Source organism: Lagopus muta, chromosome 3, assembly GCF_023343835.1.
Source record: "Lagopus muta isolate bLagMut1 chromosome 3, bLagMut1 primary, whole genome shotgun sequence".
Classification (NCBI taxonomy): Eukaryota; Metazoa; Chordata; class Aves; order Galliformes; family Phasianidae; genus Lagopus; species Lagopus muta.
The window spans coordinates 38,635,068-38,657,787 of NC_064435.1; the positions used below are offsets into that span (position 1 = coordinate 38,635,068).

General features: G+C 34.6%; 2 protein-coding genes across 3 annotated transcripts in view; both read right to left on the reverse strand.

Annotated features, from left to right (window-relative positions):
• The window catches only part of LOC125691128 (lipoxygenase homology domain-containing protein 1-like), a 221,619-nt gene that overhangs the window by 153,273 nt on the left and 45,626 nt on the right, over nt 1-22,720 (reverse strand). For both annotated transcript variants that reach the window (XM_048940117.1, XM_048940118.1), the window contains 4 exons: nt 20,582-21,232; nt 19,105-19,276; nt 2,616-2,779; nt 739-825 (listed from right to left, as the gene is read on the reverse strand). In XM_048940117.1, the coding sequence (XP_048796074.1) occupies nt 739-825; nt 2,616-2,779; nt 19,105-19,276; nt 20,582-21,220 (1,062 nt within the window). In that variant the 5' untranslated portion in view covers nt 21,221-21,232. The remainder of the gene's footprint in view (nt 1-738; nt 826-2,615; nt 2,780-19,104; nt 19,277-20,581; nt 21,233-22,720) is intronic.
• On the reverse strand, nt 9,834-16,378 carry LOC125691129 (oxygen-regulated protein 1-like). The gene has a single exon (XM_048940119.1). The coding sequence runs from the start codon at nt 16,284-16,286 to the stop codon at nt 10,671-10,673; it is 5,616 nt and encodes a 1,871-aa protein (XP_048796076.1). The 5' UTR covers nt 16,287-16,378; the 3' UTR covers nt 9,834-10,670.

Consider the following 22,720-nt stretch of genomic DNA (forward strand, 5'->3'; position numbering starts at 1 on the left):
AGAGTATATCTGTCCAAGCCACAGGCAGACAGCTTCACCAGGAGAATACTGTGGGAGACAGTGTCAAAGACTTTGCTGAAGTCTAGGTAGTCTATATCAAATAGCTTTTCCCTCATCCACCAGGCAGATCATTCAATCATAGGAGGAGATCGGGTTCGTCAAGCAGGAGCTGCCTTTCATTGACCCATCCTGGTTTCTAATTTTCTCGCTGCATATCCTAGCAACTTTGCTTTGCCTGCTTTGAGATCTTTTTTAAGTCAGGAGGGAAAATAATCTGTCATTATCTTTGTTTCAGAGTCACAGAATTATAAACACTTGCAATGTAGCTCTGATGCTGTACATAACAACATGGAGTCAGTTGCAGATTTGAAGAGTTGGCAGGATTGAGTTCAGTGACTTCCTAGGTTTCAACAAACTCTGGTCACTCTGTAGCACACAAAGGCTACAGTAGACTCAGACTACAGTAGAGCAATTCTTTGTTTTTCTTACTGTTCATTTATGCACTTTTAAAGAAATACACTATATAGTTCTCACTAAACAGCAATCAAGCAAAGATGATAGATTGCCTCTCATTCTTCATAAAAAAAACACTCCACAATAAATAAACTCTTAAACAAAGCTACAAGTATTTGTTGAGGCTATCATACTTCTCCAGAAGAAATTTTCCAACTCATATTTTGACACTATTGTCATAGTGACTGCTTTTGGAAGGATAAAATTCTTTCTCGCTTCTTTTACCTCTTCACAATGCCAGGCAGGGCAACTTCCTGCATTAGTATGTCCAATGCGTATTTTGTAGAGACGTCCTATGTTTCCTGTATGAATCTGTAAAAGGAACACCACTGATGAAATACAGTACATTGCTTAAAAGAGATACAACAAAAATTCATTTAGTAACTATGAGTAAAATTTTAGTTTAGATGAATTAACTACTCTGATATTTAAACTAGTGATTCCAAAATATTTTGCTCCAGAGTATTATTGGATGCTTGCTCATTTAAAGAAAAACCAAATGACAAATCCTGTGGCCTGCTAGACCCATCTAAATGATTCAAGATGCTGCTGCAGCTATTTTGTTCCCCAGTGTATACTGGTCTCAGTGGAAGAGGAATACAGATTGTAGGCATCACTAACAACTATAGCTTGATCCTAATGGATGTCTCAGTTTAGCATCTGTACCACTGACCTACTGAAAAATGAATTCTGTATCCCTGGCACCTTCCACTACCTCTGAGTTCTCCCTGCCCCTCTCAGATGGCATACTTTACAATTTTGGAACAATTGTGTTCATCTTTGACATTTCTTCTTACAAATGGTTTCAATTAAATCAACTTTAAAAGCTGTATTTGAAAGATTAGCTCTTGGGCAGGCTGGATGAGTACATCCAGTACAGATAATAGGGTGCTGAGGGAATCACTTTATGTGAAGGTTACACAAACAAGTAGTCATGAACTTAAGTGTGGAGTTAGAAAGCTTATCTTCAAGGTGCTGGAAATATACCATGAGTGCCTCTCGTCATTGCTGCATTCTTTTTTTTTTTTATGATGTAGTCTGATTTGCTGTCCTTTTGACACTTTCTACAGAATTCATTTCCATGTTTTCATTTATGATATAAAGATGGGTGTGAACCAAATTCTCTGCATTGTGAATACAGAGTGACCGTAATTAACTTGGATTTAGCACAAAAAGCAAGCAAAGAGGCTTGACTCCTATGCATTTTAAAGTACACCCTCCTTAATTGTATTCAGTGCGATGGAAATTCACATAAGAGGTGAATTTGAGTTTCCAAACCAGGGACTGTCTCCACATCTTGTATTTAAGAGTCATTCAGAATTAAATGAATGGCAGTAGTGGGAGCAGTAAGCAGAGCTTCTTCATTTCTTATGAAGACAGTATTTTTAACCCTGGTTACTTATTTTATCTATTCCTTTCAATCTTGTTTCAGTTCTGTTTTTATATCACACATGGAGAATGGCACAAATATCAGAGGTGCTGGATTCTCCTTAGAAAGCCCATCAGCTGACGAGAACTAAGAACTTAATTTCCTGCATCCCAGACAGATCCCAGACAGAATAGTACTTGCTATCCTGGATGCTAAGGATGGAAATAGTTATTTGTTACATGGTTTTATAGCAGATACCTACTAGACTTGACATTGACAGTTCCACATATACAATTAAACTCTGCAGTTCTTGATAACATACCCTATTTGGGCTTATTTAAGTCACCAAGGAACAAGACTGATAGAGGAAGAATTTACATGTGTAACTGGGAGCTGTTAATTGAAATCAGACAGCAAAGATTTAACAAAGTTAAAAATTTATTCCATCCCCTAATTCTCCACTTGTTTCATTTTTAATATTGTTCTCAGGTTTTTTGGGCACTATATAAACTAATCAGTACTTCTTAAGCAGACAAGAAATATGTTGAATCAAGCCAGTTTCTCGATGGGTTAGGGGAAAAGGATACTACATTTATTTCTCCATTTATGTCCTGCTTCTTGCTTACAGGTATATGTATAGTACAAAAACAGACTTTTTTATTGCATAGATATTGAAATTTCATGTAATCTAGCCAGACACAAGAAAGTAACAGAATGAGTATATACTACTTACTGTGAAGACATCTTCACTGCCTCTCTGAAATAATTTTCCCTTCTCTCCATCAAGAAAAATAGGTCCTGAACTGCCGTGATCCCCATACAATATGATATAAACCTTTGAGCTTGTTCCTGCAGATGGCATATCACTGGTGAGGACTGACACCTTCCATTTCCTAGCTATCAAAAGATAAAAAGACTTGCTGAATTACTTCAGCTCAAGATTCCTAAGTAAAGTGTATTTCAGTAATCAGAATTCTAAATAATATCATGCCAAATATAAAAATATGTATTTCACAAAGATACAGCAAATATTGACTGTGCTAAGTTGCGCGCGTGAAAATCAAGAAATGTCAGGTTGCATTTACATCTTTTGTGTATGCATATGCTATATGACAAACTCAAATTGCATGACTGCATATCAGTTTTCAAACACAATATTTGAAATGTACTAAATTGCAATAGGTCTTCCTGTTTGTTTAGGATATGTCAGCTCTATTCAGTGCAGTGCTGTGTAACGGCACCCTTGCAGGCTCTCAACAAGTTACCTCTGGAATGACAAAACTCGTCGCTTCAAGCATTAAGGACTCTTAAGATACCTCTTCAAGAATGGAACTGTATGTCTGCAAAGCCATGCAGATGTAACAGCTCAGACAAAATTGCCCAATATGTCCTTGCATTACAGTGTTGGCATTATACCCTGAGATATCAATACTCTTTCTGCAGGTTAATTTCTTTTTAACAAGACCAAGTATATGGATTTAGGCTTCAGTTTAGTGGAAGCTGAGTATCAAGAGCACGGAGTTAAGAGAAATGATATCCCTGAGGGGTGGCTGACAACAGTTTTTCATACTAACAGGGATATTAGGAAGGACTATTAAGAAGACATTCTCACCCCCAATACAGCTGATTCCCATCTCAAATGATGAACATTTAAGCACCTCTCAAGCTGATTAATATAGCTGTTTCTCAAAAGAGAACCTTCTTTAAAACACAACAGTAGCATTGAAGAGCTTTACTAATTACAGAAGGCCTGTGCCGCCTACACTACATTTTACTGATGTTACTTACTCTTCCATCCATCACAGCATTCTCATCATATCCATTCCAGCTAAAACACTGAGAATTAAGATAGAAAGGGCATGACACAATGATTTTTTTTTTTCTTGACTGAGGTACCTAAAATAGATCTATGTGTCTTAAACTCCAGGCAATAAGAATTCCTACAATTCTGTTGCAAGATTCAGTGAAACCAATTTTGAGTATCACTCAGTTTTTGGAGTTAGCCATGCATACTTTCTTAAATAATTTAACAGACATTGATATATACAGAGGATAAAGCTACAGCAGGCTATTACTTGAGGACCAATGAAAAGCCTGATTTGAGGAATTTGCATTTAGTTTTCTATGGCATTCTAGAAAAAATAAGGTAGGATTAGTACCTTTATTAGCTCATGTTTAGCCATATCTAAAAGAAAAGTTGTTTAAGAAATAGATTAGGCTGACCTAGTCTAGGTGTGTGTGTCAATAAATTTCTGTCTGGGAAGTAAATGAGTTGAGAATCTACATCCTCCATACCACTTAGCGGCTATGTTTAAATTATTAATACTGCTTTTAATAAAAGGCAGAAGAAAATGCTCCGTAAAGACATATTATAAATTCTAACCTCTAATGAGGTCTGATGGTAGAATCTAAGAGTCCTGCTTATAGTCAAGCTTTTGCTATAAGCATTTTGTTCTGCATGGCCATTATGCTAGTACATAAATCACACATTCTCTGGGAATTGCAGTGGTGTAGAATTAGAAACTGTTAAAATTGATACTGTTCCCTAGACTTTGAGTGAAGAGTCAGGAAGTCATTAGCAGAGTCCTTGGTTCATCTTTGAGGACAAAACTCCCACTCCTGTAGTAGCAGAGTGAATATTTTTTACTGCAGTATCAAAGAAGCTTACAACTGCCACAAATCTTTTCACATATCTAAGCTATTTGCTAACAAAGACACATATATTAGCATCAGTTACACAAATAAGTCTTAGGAAATACTGTATAATACTGTAACACTGGATCTGTTGACTCTCTGCCTGAATAGCCCATTATCATGAAATGATAGTAGTATCACTGAAGATCAGTGAGTTTGTAGAGTGTACTATCTGCTGGGATTTATGACACAAAAAACTTTCAACATCTTGAGCAATCAAGTACGTTTTCTATATCCCAAGGCACTATGATGAAAACAATTGTATTTACTAGATAAATTATGATCATTCAAAATATGTAATACGGTCTTTGCAAACAGGGGTGTTCCAGTACTACTGGATACCAGACACTGATTATTCAGCTTTATCATAGTAATACTGCTGTAGCAACATCTGTAGCAGGTTAGTCTTACCATACAGAGAAGTTTAATTGTCAGCTCTCATAAACATAAAACTACTTTTCTATAATTCTCTCTTTCCAAATAGCATTTCTCTACACATGTTCTACAACACTTCCTTTTAGTGGAAGACTAGCACTGACAACAGAACGGTTCTGAAAGTCAACTGTGTCCTTAAAATTTTACCCTGAGGACTAACTCTGATCTATGACCTATTTACTTAAAATTTGCTATTTTTTTCTTTCCACTTAATCTGTCCTAGAGTAGTGTTCTGGTATTTACTTGTTTGTTTGAAAAATGCTTGTAGGTTTATGACCTAAAATGGTCTAAGTAGAAAGTTAAAATTGTAAAGATGGAGACAGAATATGAAAGAAGTTGTATTACTTAGGTGCAGGAATATGAAATATGTTATTATTACTGTAAATTTGGAGTGTACACCACTACCCAACTTTGAAGACATGACCTTCTAGCACTTCTCTGGAAAATACTGTGAGTATACAGATATTGTATAAACAGTTATAAGTAATTATTTTGTCATTATTAAATAATGAACTGCCAAACAATTACTCTTACTATTAGATTAAACTTCATCCTTACAAGAATTGCCACAGCTTGAACACATTAAACCAGAAGTACATAAGTGCTAACTGCTAGGCCTGAGGAAGAGAAATAATTCACAGAATCACATTTTCCAACAACTCTTCTTAAAGAACCTTCTTAAAAGTTGCAGCAATCTCCTTTGTTCACAGCTGAATTTAGCTTACTGCTTCTATTACCAAGGCAGTTATTTACTTTACTGAGGTTCCTGTGAGGTATGACGGGCATATTATTCTCACTTATAATTGACAAACTTGGATAAGTGTACACCATCGAAGTCCCTCTATGCAAGCATATCTAGTATAACAAGAATAGCACAGCTTTGCAGAAACCTGTTAAAGATACAGCCTGGAAAATAGATGAAGCAAAGAAAATAATGGAGAAAAGCAGGTATTCATTATTCCATTACATGATGTCTAAGAGAAAAATTTGGAAAGTTGGTCTTATAGAACGAAGAAATAATGGTTGTGTGATTGGAGTCCAAATGGAAACAGATGGCACAAAAAAACATATTACCAGGTCAAAAAATATTAAAATAATAATAATAATAATAATAAAAAAAAGAAAAGAATACCCTAGTTGCTAGAAGGTAATTTACATAATTTGGGGATATTTATGAAAATAGTACGCTCACCAGATATTCTTTATGTTAAAACAAACTGCTAAAACTACTGTTTGAACGAATAAATACCACTAACAGGCTGAAGACAATAATCAGCTAGAGGAAAACCAAATTATCTGAAATCCTAAAATAGACGTCAAAGGTAAAGTAAGATGATAAAAAAATCAACTGATTACTTCCACGTGACATGAAGAAGGGTTTGATATCTCGGAACGTATTCATGGAAAACATTCTCCTTTTGCCAGAGAGTGGCAAACGAATGTACCATAACGGCTAGCAAACATGGTTTCAAGTATTACGTAATGGAACTTGTTCATTCCCTACAGGCAGTTTTAATGCACATAAACAGAACATTCAATAAATGTAGAAAAAGGAATGAATAATATAGGATGTTGAACAGTAAAATGAAGGAAAGATGTAATATTGATGAAGGCACAAGTCAAGAAATCCAATTATTACTAGCACAAAACATGGATTTGCATATTCAGAGGTAACAGTGAAACTCAGTGAAGAAGCAAGCACAACTGGAGCATGGCTCTCAAAAGATAAGTGAGGTATGCAGCCTTCAGGAAAGCTACAAGACCACACATGGATAATAAGAAATGAAACAGAGTCTGTTTGGATTTGGAACGGGATAGACAATGAAAGTCAAAATCAAAGGTGTATTATTAAGACACGACCTAATTTATGAGAATAAACACTATTAATACTGATAAATGCTATCTACTATTTCTACTAAATAGTAGAAAACACTTATTTCTAAGTGACAGAATCAGTATATCAAAACTGTTTTTCCTCAAATAATCAACTACTGGGGAATATATATATATTTTAATTAGACTATTTAGAAAGAGATGTAAAAAATATCCCTAAGATAAGGAATCATAAGCTGGTTCATTTTACATTAAAAGGGAAAAAACACACCAGTAGGCTTTGATTTTTAAATAGCAAATTTAAAAATATAAAAGAACGACTTAATTAAGCCAAATGTAATGAAGAGCGAAATGTAACAAAAGAAATTAAAATTAAATCACAAAAATGTTATATAACTGTACAGATTAAAAGAGAATAAACAGAGAAAGTCTGCATACACCATGCACTGAATGCAAGAACTCAGAACTCAAGTTCTACCATCCAGCCAATTCCTTAATCGCTAAATGATCCACGCATTCAATCCATGTCTCTTCAATTTAGATCAAGGATGCCACAAGAGACAAAATAATTCATCTTTGTATACAAGAAAAATTACAATAGTTCTAAAATGTCTGAATAGTGTAAGAGAAATTAGTATTTTAAAATGGAAATGTGGATCAGCGCAAGAAGGCAGAGTAACTAACTAACTAAATGGGAGATTATAAAGTTGTACTGAAATGGGAGGTACTCATTTACAGGGATACTAGTAAATTACTCAGGAATCTGTGCTCAGAATTATCTGGACTTCATATTTTCATCGATATTCTCCATAGCATAACTCCTGTAATATGGTTAGAGGATAAGAAAATCCAGAGTTTTACAAGGAACATACAACAGCATAAAATGTAAGGAAATGCGTTTTAAAAATACAATTAAGGCATAATGTTATGAACAGTAAATTTATCGATTAGGAAAAAATAAAAAGAGAGAGAGAGAGAGAGAGAGGGAGAGAGAGCAAATCACTAATATATTGCATCAACTTGACTATAAGATGCACCAGGAGAAAGATTTTTAAATAGAGGAAACTTCTGATCAGTGTCCAAGAGTTCAGAGATACAATCTTCTAAATACTACAATAAATTCTGGCAATGCCATTCAAAATGATAATAATAAATAATTAAAATTGAAACTAGAATAGCTCCCAGGAAAGACAAATATTATGATTAGAGAAAATTGAGAGATGTCTTATGTAGAAGGAAAAGACAAGAGATATCTGACATTTCTCTTTTTAATAATAGCAAGACAAAAACTGCTTTATTCCAGAAGAATGACATAATCTCCATAAAGCCTTTAAAGGCTGTAAAGCCTGCTGAATTTTCTTCTATTCTTTTCTTAAAACATTATTTGATATGCTTGTCACTTCCAAGTATATTTCATCCTAACTCATTCAGAAAGACTCTCTATGGCTTTTGCAGTTAATTTACAGAATTTAGCTATATATAAGTATTACTCCTCATTTTTTCCCTCTTTTAATCACTTACTTCTTGACACCAGAATCTTGAAGGTCTCTCTTCAGTCTTCTCCAATCTTACCTAATAAAAGCAATTTTATTTTCTCGGCATATCTCAGCTACTTAATATTCTAGACCTTCCCTGAATCATTAATGAATATATAAGCCCTATGGAACATCTCTGTGAACCTTTTGTCCTGCTCTGAGCTGACCATTTTATTCCTTCTCTTCTGATTAATGTACAGAAATGAAGATATCTTCAGCGAGTATAACAATAATTTTACCACTTGCTGTGGTCTCTCTTGACTGTAACTGAAGGCCATGCCCACATCTCACCTGAGTGCTCGGTTTGCTCAGTAACACTGCAATAAGCATCTGATTAAAGGCTCTGGAACATCAGAATAAATTAAGGTGTTATGAATGCCACATAAGTGCAGTGAATCCAGCATAAAAACTGCAAGTGATGGAGTCATGTATAAAACTGTCTATGTAACCTATGCCTCATATGGCATTTAGTCAGATATGAGTGATTTTAAGTGTTATTTTTCCATCCACAGGTTTTATTTCTGCACTAATACCTAAAAGGATGAAAAAATAGCACTGAGACTCTCCGTTTGGAAGCGGGTCTAAAACATGCCAATGAATATACCCAGAAGTGTGGAGACCCAGAATCACAGTCAGTGTAATCAGATAAACACACAGCTGCTTGGCATGTAATTTGCTAGTCAATATCACAACATTGCATCAGGGTTGTAACGTTCGCTTATTACAAGTATATAATACTGCTTCAAAAGACAGAAACGTATCAGCTATTTATGAGGAAATATACTTGCCACTAGACTCCTAACAAGAACTGAAGAGCTATTTGTTTCCCTGCCTGTGCTGCAAACCCCTTTTGCTCCAGATCCTGATTCTGCTTCTCCTCCCTGTGCCCTGTTTGCCAAAGGGAGACAATCAAGGCCCGTGAGCCAAAAGGTGTTTGTGTCAGGCTTTGGTTAGGTCCTCAGTCTGGATAACCGAATGACCATAGCCCAGTATGTGGCAGCATAGACCGGCCAGTTGGTCCAGTCACAGCCCCCAAGAATACAGAATACCAAATGAACATTCTCTAACTGAACAAATAGCACCTTCCTTCTTCAGGTGTGCCTCCAACTGTATAGACGTTTATTAAATGCGCAGTATTAAGGATTAAAGTCTAAGCAAATTAAAGCAAAAACAAATAAGAATGAAATACTTTTACAAATCACAATATATACATTTTTTTTCCAATTTTATATTTAATATCACTTACTGAAAACTGTAAACCACATATAAACGCATACTACATACACAGGATATTAAGAAATACTGTAAACAAGTATCTAAAATAATTTGATAACAGATTGACTCTTAAACATATTAAATATTATTAATAATATTAGCAATAACATTAAATATTCCAAAGATTCTCATAGTACTTCGTATTTATAGAAAGAAGAAAAAAAGAAGACAACATAATAGATAACATAATACAGAGGTTAAAAAAAAAAGAACACACAGTTAACACTTGTAAAGTATGTAGAACATCCTTAGGAGTAAGTGATGCTGCCTCTGAAGGGAATATGGCAACGGCAATCAAAAAGTCCATTGATGCACAATTTCCCTTTCACAGTTCTTGTGCAATCCTATGTAGTGAGTAGGTATGATCCTTTTCTAGTATTCTACTAGATAGGATAAAAGAGGCAAATTTCACTTGGAGTCTGGACCTCCCTATAAATAGACTGAAACACTTCTTTACTCACCTAATTACTCTGAATTTGGCTTTAAAAACTGAACTAGCTGTTTGATAACATTTGTCTATATAAAACTAATATGACTACTAATTCCTACTTTTCATTGCAATACATACAGTATTTGAAAAGTATTTCCTACTTTTCTTTTCAAAGTAAACATTACAGTTGATTTAGTTCTGGACTAAGCATTTATACTGAATGATAATTATCAAACCATTTCTCAAATTTCACGAAATACAGACATTTATTTAAAACTTAAGAAGACATTTAAAATGTTAACTCTTTGCTGCAACAAGCAGTAGTTGTTTCTCTAAAGAGGTTGGTATACTACTAATACAGGCATCATTTAGGGGAAGTAAGTTTTTTAACCAAGAAATCATCATAGAACAGTTTCTTTTTATTTTCTATAATGTTCCCCACAAAAAAAAAATCTAAATAATTACCTGTATTTCAGCAATTGTACACAATAGTGATTCATATTTATTTGTGTGTATTCTTACTGGGAGTTTCATTGGATGTGACATTTAGTGGTTCAATTTCTGAATATTTTTAAGGAAGACATTGTCATTGGTCTGATGTTACAGAACTTCCAAGATCACTATTACACATCTTACATTTGCTGCATCCATTCTCAATTGCACAAATGCAAACTTTTTCCTCCTTCTCTTCTTCATCTTCTGAAGGAAAGGCATTTTCATTTTTCATATTTTCAGAGGCATTATGTTCAATATTATTTAAAGGAGTGTCACATTTCAGAAATATTTCAGATTTACAAGTTTCTACTGGATCCTCTAATGTGGGAGACAATTTTTCTCCAACAATATAATTTCTGTTTATCTTTAATGCTTGGCACATTATTGGTTTTGTATTGGATGGCTCATTATTTGTGCCTACAGTACGATTACTGGGTATGTGCTTGGATACACTGTTTTGACAATTGCTAATTACCATAGGCTTTTCTTTCACATCCCCTATGCTATCTAACATCTCTAAATTTATCTCATTTTTCAGAGTTGAAGATGACAGTATCCTAATGTTACTAATAAAATCTAGGGCGTTACTAGCATTAAACCTATTAAAAATACTATTGGCAATCTTATTGATTAAGTTGTTCTTCAGGTTCACACAATTATTTTCATTTGTTACTAAATTTTTGCCTGACCATTGCAAATGTTGAATATTTTTGGTCAAACATAGACCTAGCTGGTTCTCGATATCAGATGCTTTTTGGTAAGCATATCCTCTTTGTTCCTCATTAATTGGTGTTACCATCACCATCAGTATTGGACAATGTTGGCCACATATAGCATGGAGCTTATCCAGAGAATCTTCTTCCTGAAGAGCACTTCTGTTAGCATTGCTATCATCAGTTGGCTGAGATTGTATGGGTTCATCATCCAAAGGCTGCTCCAATGGATGCACCTTGTTATCAGGCAATCTAAATTCTACAGATGCAAAAGCTGGAAAATTGGTATCAACCTCTGTGGCTGAAGGTTTGATCTTTTCTTTGTTTCCTGCAGGAAGAGAAGTGGTTTTACCACTGAAGGTAGGTTTGCTTTTTGCACATAAGTCATCTTGTAAAGGGTCTGAATCACTGCTGTGAGGTATATTGAAGTAGTTGCAAAAATTTTTAGAGGGTCTTGCCATGTCTTCAAGCTCAGAAGAAGAGATTTCATTGAGGATTGGGTACTGATTCAGATTGCCAAAATGTGAGTATGGAGCATCATCACCATTAGTATCAAGTACTGTGTCTGTTGATGTTGTATCCAAATTGGCATACATTCCAGTCTGCTCAGGCGGCGATCTTCTTATCAAATGATTTTCTTTGAGAAGCCATTTGCCTTTATCAATCAATACTCCTTCATCTTCTTTAGCATGTGTACTAGAGTGACAATGTTTCTTTGGAAATTCTCCTGAATAGTTATCAGCAGAATTTGTCTCTTCTCCATTAAATGTAGGTTTTTCTGTTGGTGAAGAAATATTTTCTCTTTTCCATACAGTATCATCTTTGTTAATGATTTCTGGAAATTCTTGTGATTGCAGCAAAGAATGTGAAAAATTATCTGCAGAAAGAGGCCTGGGTTCTTGGAAAAAAATAGTGTTTTTTGTTACCATTGCAGAGTGGAATTCTTCAGTATCTTTCTGTAGTACTTTGGACATATAAGGATATCCTTTCTGAAAGTCAGGCTTAAATGAAGCTTCTGTCTTACCATAAAGTCGTTCAATAGTTCTTTGTACGTAGCCAGTATTATAAAGTTTTTCAAGTATTGCTTCGTCCCCACTTTCATTGGTCAAATCACTGGATGCTCTAATGTTATAATCGCTCTCTTCAGTATCTGGTCTGTAATCTGACCAGTCTGAAGTAGCAGGGCTTTTTAAACATTTTTTTAATTGAGAAGGTTCTGAACATGTTCTACTCTCCTGTTCTTCTACTTGCAATTTCTGTTCTCCTTCACTCATATCACATTCTGTAATTTGCTTGGATTCATAACAAAAAGATAATGGAGAGTTTGTAGATAACCTCTCAGAGGTTTCTTCACAAATTTCTGTGTCTTCCTTCCCTTCCTGTACAGAATAATCCTCGTAACTATATTCTACATGGGTATCAGCACCTTGTTTAAGTTGGTTATTTGCTTTTTCATCATTCAAATTTGGATCAACTATCTCATCTTCCCTGTTATCAGTAGTAATATGAGTAATATCTTCATCACATTCTATCTCAGACATATCCTTATCTGAAACAAAACTTTTATCATTAGAAGTTGCACTGTGAACTGTTGAATTAGGTTCTATTGAAGTATCTGACCCTTCGTTAATGAATGATGCATCAGTGTTATCTTGATGTTTTTTATGCAGGCTATAAGCCATTTCTTCATTTGCTTCAGGTAGCTCTATAGCTGATGGAAGGCTATGTTCAGTTGAATTAGTATTGGCATATTGATCATCTAGCTCTGTTCTGGGAGCACTCAATTCTGAAACCTCTGTTGCTCTACAAACCTCTTCCTGTATATCAGGACAGCTTTCTAAATCACCAGACAATTTTAACACTTCTTCAGTATACAAACTGTCCTTTGCAATACAAGGTTTATCTGATTTTTCATCTTCATGCAAATGTATAACATTATGAATTTCAGATATAGGCATATTTTCATGGCAACATATGACATCCTGCTTTCTTTGTTCCTTCCCAGCGTGTAATAAGTTATTATCTGTTGATTGTTGGGAGATTGGGATTGTTGGGATTATCTGCTGAAAATGGGAGAAAGCAGCCTTCAGTTCATCAACTTTTTCTAAGACTGTTGCTTGTTTCAAGAATTGCAGTTGCGTTAAGATTTCAGAACAGCTACAGGTAGCTTTTTGAATATCATCTTTGATGGTGCCAATCAAATTCTCTCTCAGACTCAGTATTAGTAGCCATGCTAGGAGGAGGTTGGAGGAAGAACCAAAAACTGGCAGAGAAAGATCTGGAAGATTGCATGTTTTTTCTATACATCCACTGTGTTCTTTCTGGAGACCAAGCAAAGTTGACTGCAACTCATGAAGCAAAATACTAGACATGCAATTATTCTGAACATCTGTTCCAATTTTCTCATTGCCAATTGTACAATCAACTTGAACAGCAACTTCAGATTGTTTTCTCTGACATAGATTGATGTCTTGAATATTACCTTCTGACACCTTTTTATTGACATGTGTTTCATGAAACAAGTGTAGTTTACTAGCATGATGAAGTTCTGACTGTAGAAAATACTTGGCTTTTTCTACTAATGTTGTGTTATCATGAGTCAAAGAGTCAGTTTGCTTTCCACTTGACTGTTTGGCTGACTCTTCTACAGTTCCCAATTCAAAAAGAGGCTTTAGTTGTTTCTTAGTTAGATTATGTTCAAACAGGTGTTTCTTTCCAATCATACGTACTTCATCAGTAATATATCCATCTTCTTGATCTATAAAAGCACCAATCTTTTCTTTAGAAAATTGACAGTCGTCACCATTGTTTACATTCCCATCTTTTTTGTTTATGGGTGGCAAGACAGCATTTGGTGACAGGTTTTTCAGCCAACTTTGGACATAGTTTCCAAGTGAATGCTCAACAACATCCTCTTTAAAATACTCCTGTTTCAGAGCCTCTAGTGTGATAGCACTGTCTGACATGCTTAATTTATTTTTATTTTTACTTAGATTTTTCTTCTTCTTTTGTTTTTTCTCTTTCTTTGATGCTAAATTTTCTAAAACATTCTCCTTTTCTTTTTCTACATTATGATCCATAGGCACTTCTGACAACAGATTTGATATTGTTGCTGAGTTAGGTGTCTGTTCAAAGAAATTAGTTGTGAGATGTTTGCCTTCTTTTGCAGGACTCAATTCATCCTGGCTGTTTTCAGTTTCAGTTCTTGAATCAACTGACATTTCGCCATCTTCACTTTTTGCAGATAAAAGGGAACTACTTTTTTTGCCTGACTTCAATTTTACCTCAGTCAATTGTCTATTAGCTCTTGGATTCTTGTTAGATGATGATATTCCATTTTCCGCTGAATCAGGGTGATATATCTCATCTTCAGGATGTTTGCTTTTGTCTGAATTGGCATATCCGTCATTGCTTTTTACAAGTAATCTATTTCTATTTTTCTGAAGCATGTCAGAACAGCTATCTATAGTTGTTGTTTTGCTTGTGATAAGCATTCCCTCACTTCTAATTATCCCTGAAAATTCTGTATCTTTTTGATTTTCATATATCTTCTGCTCTAGAAAATTGGACAAGGATTTTCTCTTCTTCTTCTTCTTGTTGGTGAGAGAAGATGCAGATTGGCTTTCACCAGTCAGATGTGATGCCATCACAGATTCAGACCAGACATTGATTTGATTCTCAGTTTCATTAACAGTAGAAAAGAATCCAGTTGTTGGATTTATTTTCTCAGTAGGTGCTTTACTACATGGAGGTGCCACCATCTCCATCTGATTATGATGACAGGCTGAATGCAAAGAATCTTGAGAAAAAGTTAATAAATCACAAGTCTTGCATTTTATTTTTTCATTTTCCGACTGAGAAAATTCTGAATATTTAATGTAAGAGCTGAGAGATCTTCTTATTTGTTTTATATCACATAACTCATGAATATGGTCTGCTGAAACTGGCCTGGCTGCCTTGCATATTTTTGATGATGGCATAAAATCACTAATGTTGGCTTTACAGGTTGATACTAAACTACTATATGTACCTTGTTCCATAACTGATTTCTCTAATACATTCTGTACCAATTCAGGCTCATTTGATACATCTAATATCTCCTTATCTGTGGTCCCGATTAAATCATGACTTTTGTGCCTTACATTGAAAAGCATTTCTTCTTTTTTATTCTCTGAAGAAAGCTTTAATAAGTCATTGTCACTCATCTCACTAATCTTTGGATTACTGACACTTGATTTTTTTGTGCTTGATTGTGCTACCATACAATACTCAGATGTATTTTCTCCATTCTGTATTTCCTCACTGTAGGAAAACTGTCCCATTGTTTTCTCCTGAACCTCTTTCTCAGAAACTACGGTGACACTTTCAACTACTGCTTTCTTTTTTCTAACACGTCTTGGCCCAGGGGTGGGAGGCCTATAAAAATGAGGTCTGATATTTTCCTCAGGAACATTGCTTACATCTAGATCAGCACAATTGTTCCTCTGACAGATATTATAAACATCCATTTTTAAATCAGACTCTGATTCTTTATCTGAGACTTCTGTGTGCAGTTGCTTTAATGACTCTTGTTCTTTACCGTAGCTGTCCAAAAATGGAGCATCCTTTTGTTTTATACATTCTGATACATTTACACTGGATAAGCAGTCTTCTGCACTCATCACAGAATTGTAAATGGTGGCATTTTTTTCATCAGGAAAGCCAGCACGACTTACAGTGGTTGTCCATTTAATAGTTTCTTCCTCCTTAATTTTGAATCGAACTTTCATTTCCACTGTCATACTGCCATCTTGATTAAGGTGAACAGACTTCTCAATGTCATCTTCAAACTGTGCCACAGATAAGTCTTCCCCATTAACTATCTGATTTCCTCCTATGCCTTTATGATTGTCAGGAAGATAGGAAGAATCTGAGTTGTTATCATTTAAATTGTTATCATTGCTGGACCCTTTACCAGAAGAAATGGAGAATATTTGAGATCTTGAGCTAGACATCACTTCAGCTCTCGCTACCAACAATTACATTTAAAGAACCCAAGTTCATTCAGTAGATGGAGAGTAGAGCAGACAGATATGATGGATAAGGATCCAGATGGTCAGACAGTAGACAGGCAGCAAAGGAAAAAACAAAGAGAGAGAAGAAGAAATGAGAAAAATTAGTACAAAGGAATTTAATAAAGTTTATTTCCTAGAGTATTAGAAAGAGAAAAAGCATTAAAAAGTTTGCTATTGACTTCCAGAAATTCTTAGAGAGCAAAATGCAACAAATTTTAAATAAAATATTGAGGTTTTAACTACTTTTTCTCTTCCATTTTTTTTTTAATAGACACTGAAATGCCAGAGCTATATTTCTACTTCAAGCTCCAAAGCCTGAAAATGTAATATATGTTCTCATTGTGTACTCATCTGGGAGATGAGGTTACCTTGAACTTTTCAAGAGTTTCATAGGCCTGCATTTGTTGGAGCTTTAAGCTAACTTTATATTTTTTATTATATTTTCCATTATATTTTTTCCTTAACAATCACTTGCATATCATCTCCTGTTAGTCCTAACAGCGAGTACTAAAATGTGTCAGTCAATATGTAAATACATCTCTTAATTCAATAATCTGCAAGATATGAGTCATTACTATGAGCAGTGTTATTGACATCCGTGACTAAATGTTTCAGATTCAGTCCCCAAGACTGACCCTCTGTGGAGAAGTAATCTCCATTTTTGAAGCATTTGAACAGCTTATAAAATCTGAGTTTAAATCAGGACATTCTGAGATGCATTGTATGCTACAGTACACTAGATGATAGTTTAAAACCCAGTCAAGCCAATGAGCATACTGCTAGACTTCAGTAAGTTACGAGCATAGGCCAATATGATCTTGCATGCACATTAAATGCTCCTAAAATATAATTTGATTAATCTGTAATGACTTGGCTTTTTAAAAAAGCACATCTCATCTCATCTCACTTCTTGTTGTAACCATGACAAGGTGAGAGATAAAGAACTTGAGATAAAAAAACAAATTTGCTGTCTTTCAAGCAGTTCCTCCTGTGTGAGTGAAACAGTGCATGAATATCCACACAAAGACATCTACATCTAAAGTTATAGAAGCCTTCATTTAATAGAACTGCCTTTCTTGTAGGAAGGTATTTTAACACAAGTAATATTAACTATATTTCTTGAATTTTTTGTTTGTGTGAATAACGAACGGTTTTATATAAAGACCTTAATGATTGAGATATTACTGATACAGACAGGTGTCTATAATTTCAGGAGAAATGCATTGTGCGTTTCCCATTCATATACTTTCCCATGAATCAGAAATAAAAATTTTTACTAATTCCTCTAACAAGGACCAAACCCAGTGTTTTCCAAAGTAAAATCTCGACCTCTATTTTCAGAAAATTTAATAATTCAGACATTATCATTAATGGGATAATCACTGCATGGAATATGAGGTTTTTTGTTGCTTTTTTTTTTGTCTCAGTTAAAGAATCTCTGACTATTTTTTCTCTCTTATTCCTGTTAACTAAGGATTAGACAAAGTTTATCATATTCTCAACTATTCACTTTTTTTTTTTTTTTAAACATCATTTCAAGCCTGGATTTCTGACTCAAAGCAGAATTTCAATAGGAATTTTGAACTCCAGAATTTTCATTCACAAAATGTTCCAATTCATTTTCCTTTGACTCATTACTGATGCCTTGAAAACAGCTCTCAAGCTATGAAAGTCAAGAACACAAAGGCTGTGAAGACTGAGAAAAACTGAAATGAATAGTTTGGTAGATACATTACAAACTGTGAGGGATATGGAATAAATCTCTTCAAGTAAATGGAAGCTCAGCGTCTTATACAGCAGGATGCTCCATTACACAGTGAAGTTGCCATGGAAAAAATCTCAGTATAGAAACAATTACAGCGTACCCCGAGCTTTACAGTACAGCATACAACTATATCATGAGAGTGAAGTACCTCTGGATTAAACAACTTCTGAGACAGCACTTCTGCCTACAGCATACTCTAAGGCTAAGGATTCATGCATGTCCTAAAGTCCTACTGTTGCATCATTTTGTTCCCCATAGCCTAAGGCTTTTCAGCTGGCCTGGCTTCTCTTCATATTCTTAATCTAGCAATCTCACATTCACTGAAATTTCTCAGTGGCACAATTTCTTGAGTAGTCAAAAGAAAAGCATATATCACGGGTATGAGGATATAGGAAAGAGTGACAATCTCTGTAGGCTTCACAAAAAGAGTTTGAATTTGTAAGTGGATGAGTGTTATAATGAATTTCATGTCTATGCTGACTATGTGACATAGGAAAATGTGAAAGTCAAGATAATAAGCCAAATTCCCATTTGCTAAATTTTGAAAACTGCACAAAAGTTTTTCTCAATCAATTTAGCTAGTTAAGCATTCTGAAGTAACCTTTGGGGTCTCTTTTACCTCTGCTATTATTAAATGTAATACCCCTCCCCCCAAATAAAGAAAGAAAATTAAGTGCATTAACATAACAATAACAATCAAGTTCATTGAAATATAATATACATTTTGATTTGAATCCTTGTTCTAAATCAGCCAGTTTGAGAGAAAATACGCATACTGAGTTCTTAGCAGAAACTCATATTTTAAAAGGAAAATTAACTTCAAAAAAACTTAATTTTATCTTTCTAATTCCTACAGATGATTTAGAACAAAAATAAACAGTTTCACTTGGTCTTTTTGAATATCCTTGATCCCAGTAAGATTGTCATGGTTTATATCTTGTGCTGCGAGAGATGAACCAATTAGTAAAATATAAATTAATTCAAAGAACTTACTGTTTTCACTTTCTGACTTCAAATTTGCTTTGGGGTACACACGATTTGCAATTCCAAGTAATCTGGCAGGCCGTGAATACCCAAGAGATTCATAATTACTTGGTTTAAAAGGCTCTCTCCCTGCTGCAACTACAGCTCCAGAGCACAATATCAGGGCCTGAAGATTAGGAACCTGCAAAAAAAAGGGGGAAAAAAAAAAAACAAAAAAAAACCCACCACCATAACATTAATTTCTCCATCTCAGCAACCACAAAAAATAATGTAAGAGATTTATCTTTTTCATGCTTTAATATCTTCACTTCTTAGTCTCTACATTATTTTACAGCTGGCTATTAAATATGTAACACAGAGCAGAATTAATTTTTCAATTCCTATATGGAAATTTCTCTCTCTGAGGGTATGTCTTGTTATATAAGTATACTAGAAAAAGAGTTTAAGAAGACTTGGATACAGATAAAAATTTCCTTATAATATACAGCCATGGAAAAAGAATGCATTTGTAGGTAGGTATACATATGAACACAGAGGAAGAAATGGAAAATTCAGACTACATCACAAACTACACAGACTACATACTTCATATGTACCACCACAGAGGAACAGGACAGAATCCTAGAACAATTTCTGATGGAAAAGACCTCTGGATATCATCTAGTGTAACTCGCAGCTCAAACAAGGTCTAACTTCAGATCAAGTTGTTCAGGGGCTGTCTAAAATCTTTGAATTTATATTCCAAGATATACTGCAAAATGAGGCTTGTAAACTGCACTTCTCAGACATATGGAGAGTTTCCCAACCTAATGTAGAATTTAATAGAAGATTTGCCCTCAACAGACACTCTGCACGGAACTCCCTTCCCAGATTCAGGTCTTCAGGTACAACCACAAGTCCCCTCTGTTGTTAAATACTGAAATGAAGTTGTATAGAACAATGTGTGAAATGAAAACCAGAATTATTATTGCTGCAACTTCTTGGCTTAAGGTACAAAACTTGGTCTGTTGTTCAGGAACTGAAGAAAATAAGATCTCCTAATTTCAAGTAATTAACTAGCAAGCCACTCCCCATTTGTGTAATAATAAAATATCTATGTCTATCACATACTACCTATAGTATTTATAAAACATTTCAAAACAGAAAAATTGCATAAATACTAAGGGAAGTATCTGTGTAATTAGGCAAAATATATATATTTCTATATATAACTGAGATTATAACTGGAAGAGGCTTAAGAAAGAAAAAGAAAAGTTACTTTTCTTGATGACTTGAAATACAATGTTCCTGCTTGCTTCTCTCCGATTACAAGATTTGTATGCAATTATTTCCTCCAAGCTAGTTAGCCTTACAGAGGGAAGACAGCTGAAATTCAGCACATTAAACTACACCATGTCAGGGTCCTAAGTGATATAATCATCAGTTTTCTAAAAAATATTCTAGAAGCAAACATAAAGCAATCATCAGCGCTCATTTTCATTCTCACCTTTCTGCCATCAGTGGTATAAAGTTTTGCAACTGGATACTGCATTAATTCACTCATGTAATCCAGAAAGGCCTCAAAGGTTTGTGTATTTTTCTTTCCCAGAACTATGGTGCGTCTGAGTCTTACATCTCCATTTTTGAAAACAAGCATCTTTTTGGGAGTTGTTATTTTGCTTTCTTGATGGCCAAATCCATCTTCATTCTCCTTTGCTAATTGCACAGCTCGACGACGAGCACTGACAGGCCTACTGATCTGCCAGGGCAGTGGCTTTCTGCTAGCCCGTTCTAGGTTGATAGGCTTCATTTTCCTCTGATGGGAGCAAATATAAGATTTTCCATCTTCAAGATCCTCCAGACTGGTGATGCTGTGTCTCCCTTTTGGCGTACTGATATTCCTTACTCCAAAAGGTAACGGGACCCGTTTAGATAAGCTATCCAGCAAGGCATCAAATGTTTTGTAAGACCGGTTGTTAATGACCATTTTGATTCCATTAAACTGAGGATCTCCACTTTTATAAAAACAGATCCTTTTGGCCACTACAGGTTCAGTAACATTGAAATGGCGTGTAGATAAACTCTGTTCACTCTCAGAGGAGTTTGGCTGATTCACGGAGTAACTGCTTGAAAGAGATTCACTCATTTTGGCAGCACTCTGGGAAAAAAGAAAAAAGAAAAAGAAAAGAAAAAAGAAAAAAAAAAAAAAGAGAGAGAGATGAATGTGAAAGTTTTCTTACAGTTAGCAATAATACAGTCTTAATTTTAGAAAAAAAAAAATCCAGAGAATTTATAAGAAAGGAACAGCAGCTAGTTATGCCAAAAATCATTGGATTTAAATGGATCCAAGCTGTTATCTCTAAATTCCACAAAGACTCCAGTACTGTCAGATTAAGTTAGCATAGCTCCACTTGTAAGTATTCCCAAGCACTCTCCAATGTAATTTCAAATCTCTTATTTTGGTACAAGAGACCTTTCCTTAGAAGAAGGCACTTTGTCAGTCTGGAATGATAAGTAGATGTTTTCTTTCTTGAGAAAGAAGCTAATGACAGCATTTCAGATTTAATACATTAGTAAAATCTTTATGAAAAGAGAGCAATTTGTGCCTTGGCTCAGTCCATATTCAGTACAAAATAACAAAACTGAAACAATACATTTTATTCTGATCTCATATGTTAGTTTTACACCAAGGCAAATCCATTGGATTCAGAGAAATGATTTCTGGTTTACTACATTGTAAATTATATGAGAATTAGGCCCAAAGCATGTTTTAAAGTTATGATACGTCATAAATCGACAGATCATTTGCTTTTCTATAGTGTCTTATATTTCATAATAAATCACTTTGATATTTTAAACTAATTGAAAAACATTAAAAATCATATTTATTTGTAAAGACAGAAGTCTTTAAAGTCCTTATGAAGACACAACAACCTTAGGTATTCTTCAGCAGAAGTAACAGTTTTCAGTAAGTGATAAACTTAAATACTGGTCTTTTAAATAGATGCCAGATTGTTTCTGAAGAATTTATAGATTTCATGCTTGAGAGACGACCACTCTCACCACAAGCGTTCCCTGTGAATCTGATCTACATACAGATACGTTAATTGGAATCCTTTAATTGAATAAAATTGCTTTATCCGAATGACTAGTTTACCTTGTCTAGAATGTAGAATAGATATGACTAGTCATCTAATCAGCCTCGAAGAAGGAATTTCAGCACAGTTCTACTAAAAAGCTGTGTAGCAGCCTCAGGGAATATTAATAATCAAAATAATAGAAAATAAATTCTTTGACAGTGTCACCTTGATGCAGCGGCCATATTGACTAATGGAACAATCTCTTCTGGCTACTCTGTGTTTTTTCTTAATAAAACTATGGCAAAGTCTTCTGAAATATTTTACTATTTACTACGTTTCACTTTCAAAACCGATAAGAAAATGTTGCCAATTCTCAACACAAAGTTCAAATAAAGTCAGATTTGACAAAATTTTCTCTTACTATGTTCTTAGTCTTTTTCAAAGAAAAAAAAAATGTTTTCAGTTTGTGTGTTTTCCCTTTATGGAGAGTTAATATCTTTTTAAATGTTGCTCTCACTACAAAAATTATAAGTTTGTTTGCTTAGGTTGTTTTTTGTTTTTTGTTT